Source organism: Dendropsophus ebraccatus, chromosome 2 (genome assembly GCF_027789765.1).
Source record: "Dendropsophus ebraccatus isolate aDenEbr1 chromosome 2, aDenEbr1.pat, whole genome shotgun sequence".
Classification (NCBI taxonomy): domain Eukaryota; kingdom Metazoa; phylum Chordata; class Amphibia; order Anura; family Hylidae; genus Dendropsophus; species Dendropsophus ebraccatus.
Genome location: NC_091455.1, coordinates 47,302,314 through 47,325,963, shown reverse-complemented (window position 1 = coordinate 47,325,963; position 23,650 = coordinate 47,302,314). Strand labels below are relative to the sequence as shown.

The 23,650-nt window shown below is 45.1% G+C and overlaps 1 protein-coding gene and 1 long non-coding RNA gene across 4 annotated transcripts in view; one reads left to right on the top strand and one right to left on the bottom strand.

Moving 5' to 3' along the window:
- Nucleotides 1-7,497, bottom strand: part of LOC138783159 (uncharacterized) — a 75,597-nt gene extending 68,100 nt beyond the window's left edge. For both annotated transcript variants that reach the window (XR_011361643.1, XR_011361644.1), the window contains exon 1: nt 7,252-7,497. This is a non-coding gene — a long non-coding RNA (uncharacterized lncRNA). The remainder of the gene's footprint in view (nt 1-7,251) is intronic.
- TERF1 (telomeric repeat binding factor 1) lies at nt 7,290-23,496 on the top strand. 2 transcript variants are annotated; one of them, XM_069957469.1, is made up of 13 exons: nt 7,290-7,521; nt 10,496-10,591; nt 10,674-10,804; nt 12,905-12,991; nt 13,909-14,058; nt 15,329-15,408; nt 15,535-15,579; nt 16,033-16,107; nt 16,891-16,947; nt 17,418-17,462; nt 18,077-18,165; nt 19,026-19,111; nt 21,682-23,496. In XM_069957469.1, the coding sequence occupies exons 1-13, from the start codon at nt 7,365-7,367 to the stop codon at nt 21,847-21,849; spliced, it is 1,266 nt and encodes a 421-aa protein (XP_069813570.1). In that variant the 5' UTR covers nt 7,290-7,364; the 3' UTR covers nt 21,850-23,496. The 2 variants fall into 2 exon arrangements, with proteins under 2 accessions (XP_069813570.1, XP_069813571.1); XM_069957470.1 differs by lacking the exon at nt 16,891-16,947 and having other exon boundaries at nt 7,292-7,521; nt 21,682-23,495.
- The last annotated feature ends 154 nt before the right edge of the window (nt 23,497-23,650 follow it).

Here is a 23,650-nt window from a genome sequence, read left to right as displayed (position 1 = left end):
AGCATGGCCAGTTTGGGAATGGGTCAGTTATGGTGTGGGAAGGCATTTTTTGGGAGCCATAAAGACATTGATGCTGACCTGCCTGTTCCCAAGACCTGAATCCAACTGATCTGGGACATCATGTCTCATTCCATCCACCAAAGAAACGTTGGCCCACAGACTATCGAGGAGTTGACCGGTGCTTTAATCCAGATCTAAGAGAACATTTGCCACCTCATCGGGAGCACGGCCAGGTGCTGTAGGGAGGTCATATACAGGCACGTGGAGGCCACACACACTACTAAGCCTCATTTACTTGTCTTGAGACATTTCCACTGAAGTTACAGCAGCCTGTAGTTTGATTTTCAACTTTGATCTCCATAGGATATTAATCCAGACTTTCATTTTGATTTAAAGTGACACTGTCACCCCCTTTTTTTGCATTATGACTTTTCTACACAGGTGTAAAGGGTAAAGTTTGCAGTTTTCATACCCTATTTTATATCATACGTCATGGTGCTTGTTCCAGTTAAAAGTGAACTACTATCATCTGCGGATTGTGCCACCAGGACAGAGCTTCTCACCTGAAGCGCCACTTAGCCCCACCCACAAGGGCGCAGTAGACCGGCTCCTATGAAAGCCCGCCCAGGTTGCTCAATCTGCAGATGATAAAAGATCACTTTTTACTTGAACAAGCACCATAACATATGATATATGGTATGAAAACTGCAAAATTTACCCTTTACATCTGTGTAGAGAAGTCATAATCCAAAAAGGGGGTGACAGTGTCACTTTAAATGTATTTTTATGTTTTATTGTTCTCAATGCATTCTGGCGTAGCCTGGGCTGCTGCACACTGGTGCTGTGACTGTGGTGTCCCACTGTTAGTGTTCTTTGCACCTGTCAAAAAACTTTTCTCTCAGGTAGGAGTTAACTAGCTCCATGTGGGAGGAAGTGAGTTAGTTCAGTTGAGTCTAGTCACTAAAGTTAGCAGATGCAGATGGAGACCAACAGTTCTTTCAGCCAAACTTTTATACTCACTATATAGTGCTAAGCAACAACAAGGGTAAGGAGTCACCAAGGAACACTCTGACCCACGCTAGGCACACATCTTAAAAGTGCAGGGCAGTATCCTGAAAGAGATAGGAGGTAGCCTCAGTAGTACAAAGCAACAGTATATAAAGGTCTACGTATCCTACTGCGCAGTGCAGGTAACTGGGAAGACTTGGACACCTAACTACACCCAGATAACCCCAGCTGGCTCGCACAACCCCACTGGGACGCGTTCTATGCTACCAGAGGGCAGAAGGTGGTAAGACAGTGTCTAAACGTGAATACGAGTAACACTTCACTTAAAATATCTGGCAGAGTACAAGGCTACATTGGGTTGGGGCTACTCTGGCAAACTTCTCTCCTCTACTCTCTACTCTACAAGCACTGCTGCAACTCTTCTCAAGCACCTACCTCCGGCACTAAGGTCAAGCACTCAAGTGTGTGTTAAGATTATTCTCTATGAAAACGTGTACTGTAACCAGCAAAGTTCTACAGTAAAGCTGTTATATTTTTATATAAACGCACTGGACTCATCTTCTGTCTTCACCTGCACCCATACATACACCACCGCACACCTTGGGTAATTTTTTCCCTTTCTGTGGGTGGCGGTACCGACAGTCCATGTGGGTTGGTTGCCACTCAGGACTGCCGTGACAGAAGCCCAAGGGACCCACAACATAGCAAGCAAAACAAGCAGGTATCAACATCACACCTGTGTGCTGGACTAGCACTGGTGTCACGAAAACTAACACCTTTGGCTGAGCTAACATACACCAGTACCTCACCACAGTGACTGCTGGTAGACTTCTGGTGTTTGGACGGACTTCTGTCACTGTGGCCCCGGACACGCAGGCTATGCGTTTGACAAGAGGACAATTGTGTGTGTGAAGGTGCAGGTGCGAGTAAGGTGAGTCTAAAACTTAACCAACGGTTGATACTTTACTTAAGAAACTTTAGTGCAATACAAAAACACACAGTAGGTAACTGCTCAATTGTGCTTAGTGCAAAAATAGCGCAACACTTGAGGTAGACTACAGAGAGAGGAAAGAATAGAAAAAGACTTTGTAGCAAGGGTAGTGTATGGGGTGTAGATACTTGCAAGAAGAACTTCTCGTACTCATGTACACTACCGTTCAAAAGTTTGGGGTCACCCAAACAATTGTGTGTTTTCCATGAAAAGTCACACTTATTCACCACCATACGTTGTGAAATGAATAGAAAATAGAGTCAAGACATTGACAAGGTTAGAAATAATGATTTGTATTTGAAATAACATTGTTTTTACATCAAACTTTGCTTTCGTCAAAGAATCCACCTTTTGCAGCAATTACAGCATTGCACACCTTTGGCATTCTAGCTATTAATCTGTTGAGGTAAGCTGGAGAAATTGCACCCCACGCTTCTAGAAGCAGCTCCCACAAGTTGAATGGGCACTTCTGGTGTACCATACGGTCAAGCTGCTCCCACAACAGCTCAACAGCTGGGGTTCAGATCTGGTGACTGCGCTGGCCACTCCATTACCGATAGAATACTAGCTGCCTGCTTCTGCTGTAAATAGTTCTTGCACAATCTGGAGGTGTGTTTAGGGTCATTGCCCTGTTGTAGGGTGAAATTGGCTCCAATCAAGCGCTGTCCACTGCATTGCAAAATTGAGTGATAGCCTTCCTTTTTCAGAATCCCTTTTACCCTGTACAAATCTCCAACCTTACCAGCACCAAAGCAACCCCAGACCATCACATTACCTCCACCATGCTTAACAAATGGCGTCAGGCATTCTTCCAGCATCTTTTCATTTGTTCTGCGTCTCACAAGCGTTCTTCTTTGTGATCCAAACACCTCAAACTTGGATTCATGCGCCCACAACACTTTTTTCCAGTCTTCCTCTGTCCAATGTCTGTGTTCTTTTGCCCATCCTAATCTTTTTCTTTTATTGGCCAGTCTCAGATATGGCTTTTTTTTTGCCACTCTGCCCTGAAGGCCAAAATCCTGCAGCCACCTCTTCACTGTAGATGTTGACACTGGTGTTTTGCGGGTACTATTTAATGAAGATGCCAGTTGGGGACCTGTGAGGCGTCTGTTTCTCAAACTAGAGACTCTAATGTGCTTATCTTCTTGCTTAGTTGTGCAACGCGGCCTCCCACTTCTTTTTCTACTCTGGTTAGAGCCTGTTTGTGCTGTCCTCTGAAGGGAGTAGTACACACCGTTGTAGGAAATCTTCAATTTCTTAGCAATTTCTCGCATGGAATTACAGATTACAGATGCTTTCCGGCCCCAAGCAACGCCCTAAATGCTCTTAAAGAGGACCTGTCACCCCCTGTGCCAGGGTGACAGGCTCCCAACCCCCCGCTGGAGCACCCTATACTCACCTGATCCCGCCGGCTCCCGCTTCTGGAGGTGGCCGGGTGAGATATGAGCGCCCGAAGCCTGGCGCGCGCGCTCCTCAGATGAGTCCAACGCGTCGGACTCGCCTGTCATTCTCTATGAGCGTTGGACTCATCTGAGGAGCGGGCGCGCCAGGCTTCGGGCGCTCATATCTCAGTCACCCGACCACCTCCAGAAGCGGGACCCGGCGGGATCAGGTGAGTATAGGGTGCTCCAGCGGGGGGTCGGGAGGCTTTCAACCCGGCACAGGGGGTGACAGGTTCCCTTTAAGCAAGTATTGTGCATAAGAGCATTTAGCGATTTTATAAACAATGTGGGGGAGGAGAGGGGTGAAAGTAACGGCAGCATATCAGCAGGTTCTCTGGGAAGTGCGGCTTTAAATGCAGCTGTCAGTTTCTATCTATCTATCTATCCCCTCTGAACCGCCGTGATCCCGGGTGCTATTTGTAGTCCAGGACCGCGGCTATTAGCGGGCGCGGTCCCGCGCTACAAATAGCACCTGGGATCACGGCGCCTCCCAAAGCCTCTGTCATTCTTCCGAATCTCTCCCGAGTAGCCGAGCGGTGGGGATGCGGGCCATTTTTGAGCCTCCCCACCATATGGGGCGACCATTCCCGGCGTATAAGACGACCCCCGACTTCTGACAAGATTTTTCGGGGTTAAAAAGTAATCTTATACGCCGGAAAATACAGTATATATTGCTAAAATGTGGACATATAGATACTGTAGATAGATGGATAGATAGATAGATAGATAGATAGATAGATAGATAGATAGATAGATAGATAGATAGAGATACTAAATAAAATATTTAGTATACACAAAAATGTATGCTATAGCTGTCTACTAATGCTGGAAAGGACAAGTCCTCCAGGGCAGATGCTCACTGCAACCATTCTTGACAAAGAGATAAGAATGCAAAACAATGCTATTGCCTCAGAAGACTTATGGCATATGCCAATGGATTTTCCAAACTGGACAAACAAGAGCTTTATATACTGTACATGGTGGGGATTTACAAAGAAAAGCGCAAATTTTTTGATTGACTTAAAAATTTGTGACTTTTTACCATTGTACGCCCTGCTCACTTGATGGACGAGCAGGGGGCACAGCACGGCAGGAAGGAGGCGTGACCTCCTCCTATACCTGCTAGTAGACCTAAAGCATAGCGAAAATCTACACTGGCTCAGAGCTGGTGTAGAATATCTGCGACTGCCATGAGGCGGCCTCTGATTCATCGTCCCTGTGGGGCATGGGTAGGGGGCTTCATGTTTGAACAGTGTATTTGAAGGCCTGCCTTGATAAAAGCCCCGTACAGTACCTTTACCTTTTATAAATATACACTGAGACCCACCATACCATCCTTTAAAGTAGCTTGCATGCATACTTACCAGGTCTGATAGCATTCTCGTGGTGCAGTGTTATTTCCATGTCCCGACACTGCTTAGACCCCAATGGCTCCCATGTGACCTCTCCCCTGGCAATCCCAAATCTACAGCGCTTTTGAGCAGGCTTTAGGTCACTATCATCTATGTATCTCTATGGATCTCAAAATGCGTTGCACAGCCAAATGCTGTAGTAAATTCAAATACAATTCAAATGTTATCTAAAACAATATATACATTCATTGGAAAAATGGCAGATCATGGAGGGCCCCAGCAGTCAGACCCCTGCAATCGGACACCTATCCTGTAAAAAAGTGGACAAATAGGCAAATATCACCCTTTGTAAAATGGCTAGCAATAAGACGAGAATTGCTGTCAAAAAATAGTCAGGCAGCAGCTGGGGTGACAGGTCCCCTTTAAAGTGACACAAGTCCTATTTAAAAAATGTGGCCGTGTCATAAACGCCAAAACTGGCTGTGTCCCCTAAGGGTTAAAAAAGAAAAACTCTGTGAGAACAACTAATAAAACCACCCACTGTTTGCAAGAGAAGTCCAAAAATAATGATCAGGTTCAATATTTTGATGTCCACTGTAAAAACGTGTTATTCAATACATTGTGTGCATTGGACGTCTGTCTTTCCATTGACTTCAATGCATTACCATTGCAGTCAGTTAAATCGTGGCAATAACTGGCGTTTTTTAAAATATCAAAATTGTCCGCCCTTTCTCTATTTTTGAGGTTGTGTGAACATAGCCACATAGTTTAAATACAGCAAAACATTTTTAAAAATATAAATGCCTGGAGTACCACTTTAAGGGTACAAACCCACTTGGCGGGTCTGCAGCGAGTCTCCATGCTGCGTTTTTGCAGCGAGACTCGCTGCAGATCCCGGCCCTATGCTTTTAATGGCAGACAAACACGCAGCAGGGATGTACATCCCTGCTGCGAGTTTGTCTGCAGCCCACCCCATTAACCCCCCGGACGCCGGAGCTGATACTTCACCTGATCCCGGCTCCGGCGGTTCCCGATGTCTTCAGCAAGCCGGAGCGGGGACCAGGTGAAGTATATGCTCCAGCCAGCCGCCCGCAGCCCCGGCCGCCCGATCGCCCCCCCCCGCAGCCCCGGCCACCCCCCCGCAGCCCCGGCCGCCCGATCGCCCCCCCCGCAGCCCCGGCCGCCAGATCGCCCCCCCCGCAGCCCCGGCCCCCCCCCCCGAAGCCCCGGCCGCCCGATCGCCCCCCCGCAGCCCCGGCCGCCCCCCCGCAGCCCCAGCCGCCCGATCGCTCCCCCGCAGCCCCGGCCGCCCGATCGCCCCCCCGCAGCACCGATCGCACGCCCCCCCCCCCCCCCCGCAGCACCGATCGAGCGGCCGGGGCTGCAGGGGGTCGTGTAAGCGATCGGTGCTGCGGGGGGGGGGGCGTGCGATCGGTGCTGCGGGGGGGGGCGATCTGGCGGCCGGGGCGGCGGGGGGGCGATCGGGTGGCCGGGGCTGCGGGGGGGGCGGCCGGGGCTGCGGTGGGGCGATCGGGCAGCCGGGGCTGCGGGTGGCTGGCTGGAGCATATACTTCACCTGGTCCTTCAGCCGGGATCAAGTGAAGTATCAGCTCCGGCGGCCGGGGGGTTAATGGGGAGGGCTGCAGACAAACTCGCAGCAGGGATGTACATCCCTGCTGCGTGTTTGTCTGCCATTAAAAGCATAGGGCCGGGATCTGCAGCGAGTCTCGCTGCAAAAACGCAGCATGGAGACTCGCTGCAGACCCGCCAAGTGGGTTTGTACCCTAAGGGTACATTTATACATATGACGGCACATATCAATGACTGAATGACTAGAGATGAGCGAACCTCTAGTACATTTGGGTTCGTTTGAACCTGAACGCTCGTCGTTTGATTACTGGTGACTGAAAAATTGTTGACGCCCAAGGGAGTCTGGGAAAACACAGATACAGCCTGTGACTCATCCAACTTCTTGGGCTCCTTCCGACTTCTTCAGTCACTTCTAATCAAACACCAAGCATTGCGGTTCAAATGGAGCCAAGCGTGCTCGAGGGTGGCATATAAATGTCATATCTACAGCGGGTCCTGTACATCTCAATGTCATTTTACAAAAACAAAAAAAAAAGAAATATATATAAAGCCCCACAAAATTCCCCAATGACTTTTGCTTTTACCTAATAAAAATTATTATTTTTTGCTGTAAATTATATAATAAATGAAGCTGCCGCTAAAAAAAAACAAACACATATTATATTGTTGGACAATAAGCCTCATACTAATACGCCGATTAAAGGATAAAAACGTTAGCAGGAGAGGAGAAAAAAAAAACAGGAAGGGGTTAATACAGATAGAGAATTGTCTACATTGCGGACTCCTCACAGCAGTTACCGCACGGCCGACCACTATGCCGGTGTACCGCTATATTATACTGTGACGGTACAGCCGCGCTCCACCTCACCTCACACGGAGATTTGAATAAAAGTGGCGGGAATGTCAGCGGACTGCGCGCATGCGCACTGGTCGCGCCGGCTGATAGCGGGAGCGCGGTATTTTCAGTCTGTGGTAGTTACAATGGAGGAGGGCGCACCGGAGGAGACGGTTCCCTTCGAGCAGGTGGCTAACGTGGCCACAGCCTGGGTGTTTGATTACATGTTCGCCTATCTGTGTCATTACTTCGCAGATGATGAGCGGGCGGAGGATTTTCAGCGGACGTGCCGGGCAATGGAAGGTAATGAGGGATGAGGGGGACGGGACTGTTTTTACACTGAGTAGTGAGCGGTGGCGTAGTGTATCAGTGCGCGGGGCTACTCCAGCCTTATATATCCCGGCTGTCAGTCAGAACACCCGGGAGCAGATAGTAATGTCTGGTGTATACAGGTACGTGTGAGGCCGACACACTTGTATCAAGTTTACCTCATATATTGCTGTGTCTTAGTGGTTGTATATACCTGGCTGACTGGTCAAATAGGATGTTTCATATAGTCAGGAAATACACAGTGAGATTGTCAGTACAGCAAGAATATGCCGCATCGCACTGTGGCCCCAAATGTAAGTAAATGGGGCGGTGTCGGCCATACTGAGAGGTTGGGTGACAGGCGACTTGTGTTGATGGTAATGTATGCAAAGTCGCGTTGATCTGTGAGCGGAAATTCATCATATTTGGTACCACATCCACCATCTTTAGATGCCATGATGCAAACTTAAAGGGGTAGCGCGGCGCTAAACAATTATTCCCTAAATAACACACATTACAAAGTTATACAACTTTGTAATGGATGTTATGTAAGTGAATGGCCCCCACCCACACCAGACCCGGAAGTGTAGTGCTCTATACTCACCTGATTCGTGTCGACCCCGTCTGCCATCTTGTGACAATGATGTCATCTTCGGGCAGCGGCCGAGCCGCTCTGACCGTTCCTCGTGCCGCGTCATCAGCTGCTCAGTCGTGATTGGCTGAGCACAGTTAAGCTCTGCCAATTGCGGCTGAGGATGCAGCAGAGGGGGGATGGCACAAGGGACTGTCAGAGTGGTTCGGCCTCTGCCCTCTGCCGCATCCTCAGCCGCAATTGGCTGAGCTTTACTGTGCTCAGCCAATCACGACTGAGCAGCTGATGACGCGGCAGAGGGTGGCCCGCACGAGGAACGGTCAGAGCGGTTCGGCCGTGCCCGAAGACGACATCATTGTACCAAGATAGCGAACGGGGGTCGACACGAATCAGGTGAGTATAGTGCATCTGTGGGTGGGGGGAAACACTGGGAAGGGAGCCATTCACTAACATAACATACATTACAAAGTTGTATAACTTTGTAATGTGTGTTATTTAGTTAATAATTGTTTAGCGCCGCACTACCTCTTTAATATGTGTAGCCTGAGCCTTAGGTAAGAATTAGGGATGGTCCGAAACTGCCGAGGTTCGGGTTCGTATGAACCCGAACGCTCAGCATCAGATTCCCGCTGTCTGCCCGCTCCGTGGAGCGGGTGGATACAGCAGGAGGAACGCCTGGAAAACTGGAATACAGCCTATGGCTATGGCTGTATCCCAGTTTTCCAGGCGGTCCTCCCGCTGTATCCACCCTCTCCACGGAGCGGGCAGACAGCGGGAATCATTACTGAGAGTTCGGGTTCTTACGAACCTGAACCGAACTCGGTTCGGACCATCCCTAGTAAGAATACATACAGTTCACACTACATTTTTACAATGCACATTTTGCAAAAAACATATGGAAAAACTGAAGCATTTGTGTGCATTCGTTTTCATTCACTTCCATTATAAAAAAAAAATCAAAATGCATCCGTTTTTTTAAGTGTACACTGAAATGTAGCTGGCCACATTTTTGTGTCCATTCAAAAAAGGATGCGTTTTGATAGAAACACACATGCACACACATGCATCAGTTTTTGCCAAAATAGATTGCAAAAACGTAGTGTAAACCCAGCGTAATGCTCACAGAATGGTAAATGTGCATACTGCGTCTGAGCCCTCGCGTCTCATGTCTATGCTACGATATAAGCTCCATCCTACACTAAACATTTCCCAATGTATATTTTGTATTTTCCATGTGTTTTTTTTTGGGGGGGGGGGGGGGGAAGGGGTAAACTAAGCCTTTAACCCTCTGAAAAAGTCATGGACTACATTTGGTCTACAAAAAATGCACAGGCCCATCGGGGTATACGTCAAAATACCTTTTTACATGGTAACAGCACTGGTCTACAGCCTTGTACTCTGACCCAGGAAGTCTCCCTCACCTTCCATATCATGGCAGAGCCACTTCAGGCTGGGGCTTACATCAGGGGACAGGACTGTGGAGGTAATCTCTCCATTGCTGTAACCCCTCTCTCCCTGGACAGGGAGTGCTGCATGTATGTGAACACATCTGCTCTGCCTATTCCTTCATGCTCCCTGCTGTCTGTCAGCCCTCGTCCTCTCCATTCCTGCTATAATGTGCCTGCACTTACACTCAGCTATACACACTGCTGTGTAGAGAAGTTTCTGTCTCTGTCCTCCTGTACAGCTGTGATTCTCACTTCTTGATTGGTCCATGCTGAACACACACCCCTTCACCATTGTGACCACACAGACCTCTGACAGCAGCCTTGCTTCTCTATTCTAGCATGTTGTACTACGCTACTGCATTATGGCTATCTGCACCTCCATTCTTGATCTACAAACTGCTTCTGTTTTTTCAGGTTTATGCACTTACTATACATTATACTCCACAAGCTGATTGCTATACTGTACAGTAATGCATAATGGCACATATTCAGCTGTTTCCCATTGTTTGTTTTATCTGTCCTATGTTATTCAGTGTAAAATATCCTTATTTTTGGGTTGTGGAACCAATTCTCTGCATATCAGTGATTTCTTATGGGGAAATTTGCTTTGGTTTAAGAGTGGATTTGGATTACAAGCGCGGTCCCATAACAAATTATGCTCGTAATCCAAGGCACCACTGTACTGGCATACAGTATATCTCGGATGTAGCCCCAAAATATGACGTGTATTAGCCATAACACATATACATGGGACTCTTATTTACTGTCCATTTAGGCTCCATTAGCGGTGGTATGCATCAGTATAGTACAAAACCAGAAACAAAAGAGCTTGCATGGCCCACTCTCCTTAGGATTGTATGAGAGATCTGGAAATAGGTGAGTCAGGGTAATTATAAAGGGATGCTAACCTGTACACTCTCATTCACAGTGATCCTGGACGGTATCTCCACACTGGATCCAGAGAAATCAAAAGCTGTCCTAATCTCACAGTTCCTCAGCCGTGTTGTAGAAGGAAAACATCTTGGTAAAACATAATTTATGGTTTAGTTTAGTTTAGTCCTTTTGGAGTAATGTAAAAAAACAAACAAATATACTCTGCTTTCTAGATGTTCAGTTTGAAACAGATGAGAAACTTACTCCACTAGAAACAGCTGCAATGGTGTTGAATCAGGTGACTGAAGACGATGATGACCTGAAAGTTCTCCAAGAAGAAGTAAAAACATTGGTTAAAGTTCAGGTGAGTGTCCACAGTTGAAGAAGGTAATCTATTGTGCTGAGATTATTAGAGGATATACTGCTGTGCGTGTCTGTTATTTTAAAATCTATTTATTTTAAAGAGTAAAAGACAAAGGACAGCTCTCCTAGAACACTGTTCACACTAGGCAGGAGCGCGTTGCCGTGGCTGAACTTGCAAAAACACAGAGAAATGCGACAGCTCGCCGCAATGGCAAGATACAGACCTGATACAGATATGCAAATGCCTAATAGCAGCCCCCCCCCCCCAACTGCTAAAAAAAACTTCATAAAAATAATCAGGCTCTTGGTTACCATTAGCAAATAGTGTGAACCATCCCAACGATAAGGTGGCCTCATGCTGGAATGGGCCTACACTGCACTGTTTAGCCTCTCAATGGCAAATAATAAGCCTATGCTGTGGGCATGCAGGGTCCTGGATCCTGCATGCCCAGACCATAGGCTTTTTATATGCCATGGCGAGGCTAAAGTACAGTGTAGGCCCATCCCGACATGAGGCCACCTTATCATTGGTGGGATGGTTCACACTATTTGCAAATGGTAACCAAGAGCCTGATTATTTTTATGAAGCTTTTTTAGCAGTTGGGAGGGGGCTGCTTTTAGTGATTTGCATATCTGTATTGGGTCTGTGGGGAGCTGTTGCATTTGTGTGTTTGTGTATTTTAACCCCTTAATGACCAAGGGCGTAAATGTACTCCCTTGCGTCAGTAAGAGTGTTCAGAGGGGGGCCGCGCGGGGACCCCGCTCTGAACCGCTGCGATCAGGGGTCCTATTTGCAGCCCGGGACCGTGGCAATTAGCAGGCACAGTCTGATTGCCGTGCCCGCTAATTATTTGTTTAAATGCTGCTGTCAAAGTTGACAGCTACATTTAAAATGCTTATTTTCCGCATACCTGGTGTGAGGTGGGGGACGTCTTCCCCAGCCAAGAGCAATAGAACACCTAAGTCTTTGATCTATGCAGTATATCTATACTGCATAGATCTCAGTGATAGATCAGAGCAGGGATACTAGTCCCCCAATAGACACTACTGTGGCTATTGATTGGTTCATCAGAAAGGTTCTGTGGGGTTTTTGGTTAAACTACTGTATGTTTTTTGTATATCATGCTAGGGCTGGGCGATATAATTTGATGCATGCCCGATATAACGATATATCACGATATATCAATTTCTTTGTGTGTGTGCATCAGCCCACCCTGTGCCAGTCATCAGCCCACCCTTGTGCCAGTCATCAGCCCTCCCTTGTGCCAGTCATCAGCCCTCCCTTGTGCCAGTCATCAGCCCTCCCTTGTGCCAGTCATCAGCCCTCCCTTGTGCCAGTCATCAGCCCTCCCTTGTGCCAGTCATCAGCCCTCCCTTGTGCCAGTCATCAGCCCTCCCTTGTGCCAGTCATCAGCCCTCCCTTGTGCCAGTCATCAGCCCTCCCTTGTGCCAGTCATCAGCCCTCCCTTGTGCCAGTCATCAGCCATCTCCCCCTCTCAGTTTTCCCTATGTGCCAGCCAGGGCCATCATCAGCCCCATGCCAAGCCATCTGCCGCCCCCGACCCCTCTGCTACTTACCTTTCCTGCAGGACTGGCTGATGGAGTCCGCGAGGCGAGACGGGCCGCGTCTTCTTCCCAGCATGCACTGGGAGAGACCTGACGTCACACGCATCGTCAGCTAGCGCGCTGACGATGCGTGAACGGAAGGCCCTGCAGCGCGGTACCACGGAGCGGTAAGTGAGAAGCTTATTCACTACCGCTCCGTGGGCATGTATCGCGATATGACGATATGCCAAAAATCTATATCGTCAACCGAATTGATGACGATATTTTGGCATATCGTTTATATCGCCCAGCCCTATATCATGCCCAGTGCTGCTACATGGGCAGATACGGAGATAAAGCAAGTCACATCTGTCTCTTAGTGGGAGGTTGTTAAGTTATAAAATCGTGTTTTACTTGTAGTCTCATAGTACCTCAGCAGCATTCCTATTCTTTTCCAGTACACTTCTGGCTTTCTCTCAAATAACTATGTCAAAACTGAGACCCATTAATAAAGCGAGCACATTTCTTCCTAATTGTTTTTTTCTCTTTTGCACAGGCCGTAGCAGTGTGCATGGAGAAGGGAAGATTTAAGTTGTCATCAGAAGTTCTTGACCGACAGTTTGAAGAATCTGAGACAAATAAGGTCTCTCATGTGAACAAATATATAATGCAAATGTATAGGTAAAAGTTCCCAAATCTTGTAGGAACTGGAGATGTCATTTTATATAGCTGTAAATAAATAAACACCATAAAAAGCTATTTATTTTTATGTTTATTGTATCTTATGTATTGATTGTATGAATTCTTATTTGCATTGTACATTTAATCTCGCATTTCAAAAGCAAATCATTGGAAGCATAAATGTAAGGAGGCCATCTAGTGGTGTATAAGCTAAATACAAGTAATTGAGTTTTTAGCGGCAGAGACATTCTGTATTGGTTGTTTTTGGCCCATTTATGGCTTTTATATATATATATATATATATATATATATATATATATATATATATATATATATATATATATATAAAAAAAAAAAATAATATATATATGTATGTTTATAGCAAAACAGTAGCAAAGTGTGGTAAGATACATGCAGACAGGAAGTCAATTATACTAGGATTGCATGCATTATTTAATTGCTATTGATTAGTAATCCTCTTTGAATTTTTTTTTTTTCAAGTTTACAAGCCCTAGATACTAGGTAGTTTTAAACCATTTAACTGTTAACAAGAAATATTAATGTGAAAAATGCCTAGAGGCAGAGCTGCTTTGCCGAAACAATGTCTAGTTCTACTTAGCCGACTGTAGTGTCAAGTGCTTGTTGTTTGATCCTGACCCACAAGTCAAGTGCCAGTGATAGTTTGATAACTTGTGTAAACTGGTCATATGGTTGTGACCCTGGCACCTAGTTTCATTAATACTTTGATTTACATGGTGTAATTGCTCTGCAGTAAAAACTGTTTACAAATAATACTATAGAGGCAATATGTCATGAGTATGAGCGTTTAATTGTTCAGTATTTTACACCTAATAAAACTTGCTTTCTCTTTACTTTTAGTATCTGAGAATGAAAATGTCAATGGTTGTTAGTAAAAAAGATCCGTACCACGAATTCCTCGAGAATTTCTCATATGCCAAAATGTTGAACAAGATCAAATCTTACATCAGTCTTATGTTGGCCAGAAGGCCCCCTGTTTTTTTGCTGCAGGTAGGTTAACATTGATGTAAACAGTTGCATGCTTTTGGGAATGTTTGTTACCGCTTATCTTTTAGGCTATGTTCACTTGCTGTACAAGCAAAAGTAGTTCTGCCGTGAATGACCCTTGTTTAGCGCTACCTATGACCGGAATTAACTATCCTGATCGTTAATTCCGGCTGTAGTATGCCTTTCTGCTATGAATGGCCGTTGTTAAGGGTGCGTTCACATGTACAGGAATCTGCAGCAGATTTGATGGTGCAGATATCAATGTAATCAAATACCTGAACACAGCATCAAATCTGCTGCAGATTCTGTAAGTGTGAACCCACCCTAAGGGTACAAACCCACTTGCCGGATCCACAGCGAGTCCCCTTGCTGCGTTTTTGCAGCGAGACTCGCTGCTGATCGGGCCCCTATTCTTTCAATGGAAGACAAAATTGCAGCAGGGATGTACATCCCTGCTGCGATTTTGTCTGCAGCCCGCCCCATTAACCCCCTGGCCGCCAGACATTATACATTACCGGGTCCCCGTTCCTGCTTGCTTCGGGGCTCCCGGTGTCCCGGGTGGGACGTGCCAGGAGCCGCCGAAGCAAGCAGGAGTCGAGATCAGGTAATGTATACTGTATCCTGGCCGCCCCCCCTGCAGCCCCGATTGGCCGCACGATCGCCCCCTGCCCTGCAGCCCACAGCCGCACGATTGCCCGCAGCCCCCAGGCGATCGTACGGCCGGGGGCTGGGGGCAATCGTGGGGCTGGGGGCGATCGGGGCTGCAGGGGGCCGGCAGGATATACATTACCTGATCCCGGCTCCTGCTTGCTTCAGCGGCTCCCAGCACTTCCGGCCCGGCCTATCGGTGCGCTGCCCCGCCGCAGCGCACTGATTGGCCGGGTGGGCCGTGAAGACACCGGGAGCCCCGAAGCAAGCAGGAACGGGGACCCGGTAATGTATAATGTCTGGCGGCCGGGGGGTTAATGGGGCGGGCTGCAGACAAAATCGCAGCAGGGATGTACATCCCTGCTGCGATTTTGTCTTCCATTGAAAGAATAGGGGCCGGATCCGCAGCGAGTCTCACTGCAAATACGCAGCAAGGGGACTCGCTGCGGATCCGGCAAGTGGGTTTGTACCCTTAAGCTGTGTTTGTACAGGGTGTGAATATATCCTTATCCTTACTTTCCAGGTTCTCTGCTATTTTATTTCACAATCGTTGTGGTGCATGGAGCTAGTGCTAAACTAAAGTTCTGGCAAATAAAAGCAAAATTGTTTCATTTTGTGATTTTAGGCAGCTACAAAAGTGGTAGAAGCCAAAGGGAAACTGGAAGTGGAAGAAAATAAAGTTCACAAAGCAGGGAGTAGTATAAGGTATTTCTGATACTGGATATAATATGTTTGTGATAATGTCTACATACAGAGAGTTCTCCAGCATTTGAACAAGTTTATTCTTATGTACTGTAATATATCAGTAAGGACTGTTCCAATCTTCTTTAGGGAGAACAAAAAACAAGAAGTACAAACCACTGATGATAATGATGAGTAAGTTCTTTTCAAATACATTTTTTTCATTTAAAAAAATTTCAATTTTTCCATCCAATTGGGTTCTTTTTTTTTTTTCTAAATATTAAGCAGCCTTCTTTAACCTTAATAACTGAATTAGCAAAAATCCTAATGGAGGTACAGGACACAAATGTGAAGGTCCTTTTACATCCAGCAATCTTCGGCCATGGGCCGTGTATAGTTCATGCTGCCATATTATTGTATTGCCATCAGCCACACATCTGTTTTACACAGTCTTTACTGCCCAAACAAGATGCGATCAGCTGACAAGCAGGCGGGAGCTTCTAGGCTTTTCGATTACACTTTTACACAGCCCGATCGGCCAGAGGAGCATTTCTAGCAACGTGTAAAAGGGCTTTAAGAGGCAAATCTATAAAGAGGCCTGAATGATCATCTCGTTCTGTGGTGACACTTGGGTTAATTGTTTTACAGCTTTCAAAAGGAAAACATCTCTACAGACGAGTGTGAAGAGACGTCTGAGCAGAACAGCAGCGCCGATTTAAATCAGTAAGATCTATTTTCTAATTTAGCTGCGGATAGTCTAAAGCTTAGTATTGTTATCTGTCTGTTATTTATTGTGAGCTGAAGAGAAAAATGTTATTTTGAGAAGCCCTCACCAAGTTCTATAATTGGATCTAATTTGACGAATTTTATATATTGTGCCTTTTTGTTTACAGTAAAACAATATGTATTTACTGTGAAAAGTTCCTGTATTCTATATGAGATGTTATCCTTTTCTTCTCAATATAATTTTAATACAAACATCAATATATTTGATACGAGGCTTTAAAGGTGCTTCCTATCTGTGACATTTATGGCATAACAAAAAACAATACCATCATTTTTCTTTACCTTTTGGGATCCGCACCTAGTTTGAGGTCGAGGATCCCTGGCCCCCTCATGGGTGTGTTCACATGCACAGATTTTTGTGGTTGCAATTGGTTAAAACAAAGCCAAGCCAAGGAGAAATCTCAGTCTTTCCTTGATATGTTATTGTTGATATGTGGGAAGGATGAAAGCAGGAAGCATAATGGCTGTCATCCAAAATAAAGGGGCGTGACTGATGCTGAAATAGGCTCGCTAAATTTGGGCTCTTGCAGGGATAGGGAACACCCTAGACATTTTCAGGTTTCAGATGACATGAAAAAGGGACTTAAAGGGGTATTCCAGTGTTACATTTGAAAAAAAAAATAACTAAATACAAAAATGCTGCTGGGGAAAATAGAAACAAAATGGATACTTACCTACCCTCGATCTTGCACAGCTCCCTTATACTTTTTTGCTTTTCAGCGACAAGTGCTCAGTTCATGACCTGCTGGACCAGACGGCACACAGCGGAGGTGGCAGGTTCTGCACCAAAAACTTGTCTGTCTGTGTCTCTCTATCTATAAATAAATATATATATATATATATATATATATATATATATATATATATATATATATATATATATATATATATATATATATATATATATATATATATAATTTGTATATGCATTAGGCTGGCACAACCTCTCCTTCCCTCCTCCCCACCCTCCTCAGCATTAGGAATGCTCCAGGAACATTAACTGCTGTTTGAGCTTTGCACAGGTGTCTTAACGATCCAGCCCATGTGCCGGGCTGCCACAGGTGGGGAATAGGAAGAAATCTGCCTGGAGCATTCCTAATCATGAGGAGGGTGGGGAGGAAGGACAGAGAGGTGGTGCCAGCCTAATGCATATACTAATGTAAGCCCCGGCTGTTAGACACAGCGCTGCCGGATTAAAAGTTGTCTTTAAAACAATAACTCCTTTATTCCTTTGTATTATTAACAAGAAATGAAATAACAGAAGAAGCAGCAAATACAGAAAAAACTGAAAGGTAAGAAACTTCATTTAAACTTTAGTTTAATTTCATGAATTCAGGTTTAATGTTATTTTACACCGGTGAGCAGGGATATACCTTTGCTACCATTGTTGTGTATTACTACCTCTGTGTAGCTCTGTCTACATAGGGAAGGCGAAGAGGGAAATAAGGAAACAAATCATGGACCACGACCCAGCATAAACATAACCCCCCCCCCCCCATAGCCTGATAGATGTACATAATAGAGGCTGTGCCAACTGAAATCTTTGGCCATAGAACTAATTCATGGCCCTGACCACACCTTAATGGCACTTCAGAAATAAAAAGCATTTTTTAGGTTATTGCAGCCCCAGACAGCTACAGTTCTTTCCATGGCTAGCTGTGTTTGAGGCATCTTTTCTAGCTGACACTGTGATTTGAATGTTTTGAAGTCCCTGCCGCTCTGTGCTGCTGCACCCTGGGTGGCTGGAACCACTGTTTTTGCTGAAAAGGCCACTTTAAAATGCTTAGGTACTGAAACAGTATTACAATTTGTGCGAGGTGTCTTATTTTTTTTTTTTTTTCTGTTTACATAATGCTGAAGGACCCAAAGAGTGTGAAGTTGTACTATTAATTGCTATCTTTTGCAGAATGCAGAGGCGACTCTTTTCTTTTGCACAAGGCACACCATGGCATCCAGACAAAACACACAAAAGGGTAAAGAGCAAAGCTATTATAGGTGAGTCACTGCAATTTGAAAACTGACAGCTGCATTTAAATGTATAGAGCGCCCCTTTCCCTTGTGTCTAGTGGGGAGATCTTTTCTGCTTACTGGGGTGGGGCTCAGCGTCGCACTGACGCTGTTCACGCCTCTGCAATCAATTTAATCTGGTCTGCTGCAGACCACAGGAATACAGCAACGATTGATTAGTATTAGGTATACTGCAGTGATAGTCTGTAAGCTGATGCATGCGAGCAGGGCCCTCACTCCTCATGTATGGATAATTATATGTAGATCTCTGGAATGTCTGATTTTTGTCTATGTATGTACCCCCAGAATTGTAAAGTGCTGCGAAATCTGTTTGTGCTATATAAATAAACATTATCAGTGATATGGGAGATATCATCGCTGATAAAAGTTAAAGAATACAGTGAAAAAAAAGGGTTTTATAAATAAAAAAATCCCCTCCCCTAATAAAAGTTTGAATCCGCACCCTTTCCCCACAAAAAATAAGGGCTCATGTGGATGTGTAGGTGAAAAATTGCAAGCGCTAACTGGAACCCTGCTCTAACACTTAAATGCCACAATCAGCAGCCAGTCCTCACTCTCTATGAATTAAGCTCAACTCCTGAGCTGGCTTCATAGAGACCCTGCACATTATGACGTGCTAGAACATCATGATGTGTGAACTTTTTGCTTTTCATAACGTCCTGGAACGTCATTTTGCGGCAAGGGGTTAAGTTTTTTTCTGACATCAAACATTTTCAATCACAAAGTAGAAGGGCTCAGAAGATGGATTTACCTGGTAATATATTTATTTCATTTAGTTATTAAATCACAATAAAGTGACTGCTATTTCTCTTAATGTCATAAAATAGGAAAACAAAATTGTGACACCTTAAGAAATGTACCATCTAAACAGCTTGAGACTTCTGTTAATTCTGCAACAACAAAGAAAAAACAGGTAAGATTTACTGAACTGCAAATTTTTAATGTTTTAAAAAGATATTACTACCACAGAAAAGGTTATTTATGGGGGTCAGAATGCTTGGGACCCCCTCCCCATCGCTGTGCTAGCTAATTAACTATCTAAATGCCACTGTCCAAACCAGGGCTGTGGAGTTGGAACTAGTTTTGGCAGGAGTCGGAAAAAATGTAAATTTAAAATTGATTTTTGATATGAATTTTATAAGGTTTGCTCATCAATATATTTTATGAGCAACATTCTAATAGGACACTGGCCCTATTAGATGTGGGTGGTCGGGAAAATGTTGTCAGCTATTTGGCAGCTTGTTTCTGAGCTGGAAGAGTCCATTGTGTGGGGGGGAGATCTGTGCTGTTCACTTCCTGGATGCTGGATGATTGTATATGAGCAGCAGTGTAATATGAAGATATCCTGTGTAATATAGAGGAGGAGGAGAAGGAGGAGGAGGTTTTTCTTCAGTGTGCTATGGCTGCAGCTGTGTGTGTGTGTGTGTGTGTGTGTGTGTGTGTGTGTGTGCGCTATGGCTGCAGCAGTTTGTGTGGTATGGCTGCAGAAGGGTGTGTGTGTGTGCACTCTATGGCTGCAGCATGCTGTTTGGTGTGTAGGACTGCGTGCTATGGATGCAGCAAGCTGTGTATGTGCTATGGCGTGCCCCCACAACCACAGTGACCCCTCTATATCACTATGTGTGACTTCTCTAAATCACTATGTGTGACCCCCTCTATATCTCTATGGCTGATATCTATATTACAGGTATCTGGCAGTGTTTGTGTGTATGGTGAATATTTAGTTAGAAACATAGAAGATTGTCAGCAGGAAAAGACCACCTGCTCCATCTAGTCTACTTCTGAGTTGTTCAGGAAATGGAGGCTGGAGACTAGCTGCATCCACTGCACACACACAGGAGAAGCTGCTTTATATCTTTCCGTATTCCCTCAGAAGTCGCCCCAGGATTATGTAGTATATATTAGGGAGAAGCTGCTGAGCCAGTGTGATAAATAACTCCCCTGGTTATATGACTGGCCATTTATGAAGGAGCAGGAGTCCGAGTCTGTCCTGATAAAATTCAGGAGTTGGAGTCGGAGCTGCGGCTTACCGACTCCACAGCCCTGGCTGTAACCCCTCTCTCCCCAGACAGAGACTAGTGCACATATGAGCCCACATCTGTCCTGCTCATTCCTTCATACTCCCTGCAGTTTGTCAGTCCTTGTTTTTCCCATCCTTTCCACTCCTGCTATAATGCCTGAACTTACACTCAGCTATACACACTGCTGTAAAGAGAGGTTTCTGTCACTGTCCTCCTGCGCATCTCTGTGATTCTCAGTTCCTGATTGGTCCATGCTGAACACAGGCCCTTTCCTCACTGCTGTCATGTGACCACACAGACCTGACAGCAGCCCTGCTTCTATTTTCTAGCCTGTTGTACTATGCTGCTGCATTATGGGGATCTGTGGCTCCATCCTGTATCTACAAACTGCTGCTGTTTTTTTCAGGCTTATGCAATTACTATCCATTATAAACCACATGCTGATTGCTATACTGTACAGTAACTTAGAATATCACATATCCAGCTGTTTATAAATGTTTCTTTAGTTTTACATGTTCAGAATAAAATTATTTTCAGGGTGTTTGACTAATTGTCTGCATTTCAGTGATTTCTTATGGGAAAAGTTGCTTTGGTTTAAGAGTGGTTTTGGATTACAAGCACGGTCCCGGAACAAATTATGCTCGTAATCCAAGCACCACTGTACTGTTATCACGGTATCAGTCAAGATCTTAATTTACTGCCTACAGGAAACCTAAAATTTTACTTTTATTGGATGGCTCTAAAAAAAATGTTTACCCATAATATGATACGCCAAAACACAAGAAATGAGAACCAATAACTATCACCAATCAAAAAGAAACAAAAAAAAAAAAAGATAGACACACCCAAAACTAGTCTCGCATTTACCTGTCCAGTGTACTCCCCTTTGCCCGCGATAACCTTTTCCTACGTGGATAGGCATAGGGACTTCCAATCATAAAGTCCTGGTTACTGCGGCATGTTTTTAGCAGAGCTACTCATTTGTTGTCTTTTTTTTTTTTTTTTATATTTTTTTTTTATTGGTGATGGTCCTTTTGTTTTGGTGTATCATATTATGGGTAAACATTTCTTAGAGTGCCTTCAGCAAAATCCGCTGTGGATCCTGGTAGTGTGAAGTGAATGAGTCGCATACCTGCAGTGGAATTTTCATTCCGCTGCCAGTATGTGACCCGGACCCTTTACCACCACCCCCTGCTGCCCGGAGCATACATTACCCGCTCGGCGCACGGCTGTGTGAGGCTCCCGGCTCCCCTCGCTACCTATCAGCCAATCGGTGCACGGCAGCACTGGTTGGCTGATGTGGACCGACGGGAGCCTCACGAAGCGCAGGGTAGGTAATGTATGCTGCGGGGGAGTTAAGGGGCTGGCTTACATATCCACAGTGGAATGTGAGGACTTGGAAAGTCTATACGTTGGGCAGTGAAGATCTTAACTTACCTAACGTTTTATTCACCTTCTTTAGCCTTGGACCCAGAGAGAAGATGAACTATTGAAGAAAGGTGTAAAAAAATATGGAGTAGGCAACTGGAGCAAAATGCTAGTTCACTATGAATTCAACAACCGCACAGGTGTCATGCTAAAGGATCGCTGGAGAACCATGAAGAAGCTGAACATGGTCCATGATGAGTAATATTCCTTGATACCCAAGTCTACAGTTTTTACAGTCAATAAACTAAATACAAATAAGGAGGAGCCTCCTCTTCCTCATGCTTTTATAAACCATCCTGATCTTGAAGAAAGTTGAGTTGTTTTGGAGCGAATAGAGAAATTCACACTTTTTGGGGTGCTACAACAATTTTCTTTGTTTTTTTAAGTTATAGCAGTAGTAAAGGGATACTGTAGCTTTTTTTTTTTAGAGATTTATAATTTACTTAAAAAAAATCTCAAGTCTTCCAGTACTGCTGTAGCTGCTGTATGTCTTGTAGGAAGTAGTGTACTCTATTCAGTCTAAGGCTCCGTTTACACTGAGCAAAAACGGCGGAGAGGTCCGCCACAGAATCCCGCCGTGCTCTGTGTCCTGCAGTGAGTGAATGGGAGGGTGCATGCGTGTCCGCTTCCTCCCCTCTCCACTTAAAAAAGAATTGACATGTAATTTCTTTGAGCGAAGGACTCACTCACTGCAGGACAATGAGCACTGGGGGATTCTGGCATTTTTGCTCAGTGTAAACTGGGCCTAAAACAATGCTCTCTGCTGACACCTCTGTCCATGACAGTCCCTGACATGGACAGAGGTGGCAGCTAGAGATGAGCGGACTTTTCTGATTTCATTGGCATTGGCTGTATCCCAGTTTTCCAGGCGTTCCTTAGGAGGTATCCACCCGCTGCACGGAGCGAGCAGACAGCGGGAATCCGACGCCGATCGTTCTGGTTCTCACAAACCAGAAATCCGAAAAGTCCGCTCATCTCTAGTGGCAGCAGAGAGCACTGTGTCAAATTGGTAAGAATACACAACTTCTGCAAGACATAAGGCAGTTGATAAGTACTGGAAGCCTTGAGATTTTTTAATATGAGTAAATCTCTGGCACCAGTTGATTTAAAAGCAATTTTATTATGCTGAACCTACCCCTTTAATATAGATAAGGACAGTCAGCTGTTTTGACTTCTCAAAACTGCGTACAGACTCTTTTTAAATGTGTGAACAGCTTTTAAGTGTTTGTATGGCATTAAACAAAAAATTACTTTCCTCCTGGAGCAGAATTACTATACACATTTCCTTACTAGCAGTGCACCACATGGCCTATAAGATGCCATACCAGTTTGGAATTCTCCTCAAGGAAAAACATTACCTCTAAAGATGAGCGAACCTCGAGCATGCTTGAGTCTATCTGAACCAGCCACCGCTAATCAAATGCCGAACAATCTGGTTCGGATAGACTCGAGCATGCTCGAGGATCGCTCATCTCTAATTACCTCAGTCCCTTACAAAAAAATTGTATAAATCTAATGGCAGCATAAGTTCTAAAGAAACACAATGTCAACTGATGAACCTATTTGATTTGTGATACCAAAATTTTAAAAAGTAACATAAATTGAAAAAAAGTGTGGTGCTGAGACAGACCAATTATTGACCAAACTTGTTGATCATTATTGACCCATATAAAGGCTATGTCCACACATGGCGATGGTGATTCTTTTTTGCTGCAACGTGTGCAATCGCGGTTAATAATTTGGGAGGGGGGGAAAAACTAAAACTGTATGTGGTTTACACATCATCATTGAACAAGGTGAATTAAAGCAAATCTACCATTTTGTAACAACATCAGCATTGGCATGGTCCTTTTTTTTTTTTTTTTTTTTTTTTAATAATGGAGCTACGTCACAGAGGGGAGGGGGTTTTGCCGCAGTTGGGGGCTGGTGGGCCTGTCCCCAGTGCGGGAACTGGACGGTGGTTCAAAATAAGGACCCTGTCACTGGCATCCCCATGCCACTGC

Excerpts from the sequence above, each read along its gene's own strand:
- TERF1 (XM_069957469.1), top strand. The coding sequence starts at position 7,365 with ATGGAGGAGGGCGCACCGGAGGAGACGGTTCCCTTCGAGCAGGTGGCT. Across the intron at positions 10,592-10,673 it reads TGTAGAAGGAAAACATCTTG|ATGTTCAGTTTGAAACAGAT; the intron begins GTAAAACATAAT and ends TCTGCTTTCTAG. Across the intron at positions 12,992-13,908 it reads AAGAATCTGAGACAAATAAG|TATCTGAGAATGAAAATGTC; the intron begins GTCTCTCATGTG and ends CTTTACTTTTAG.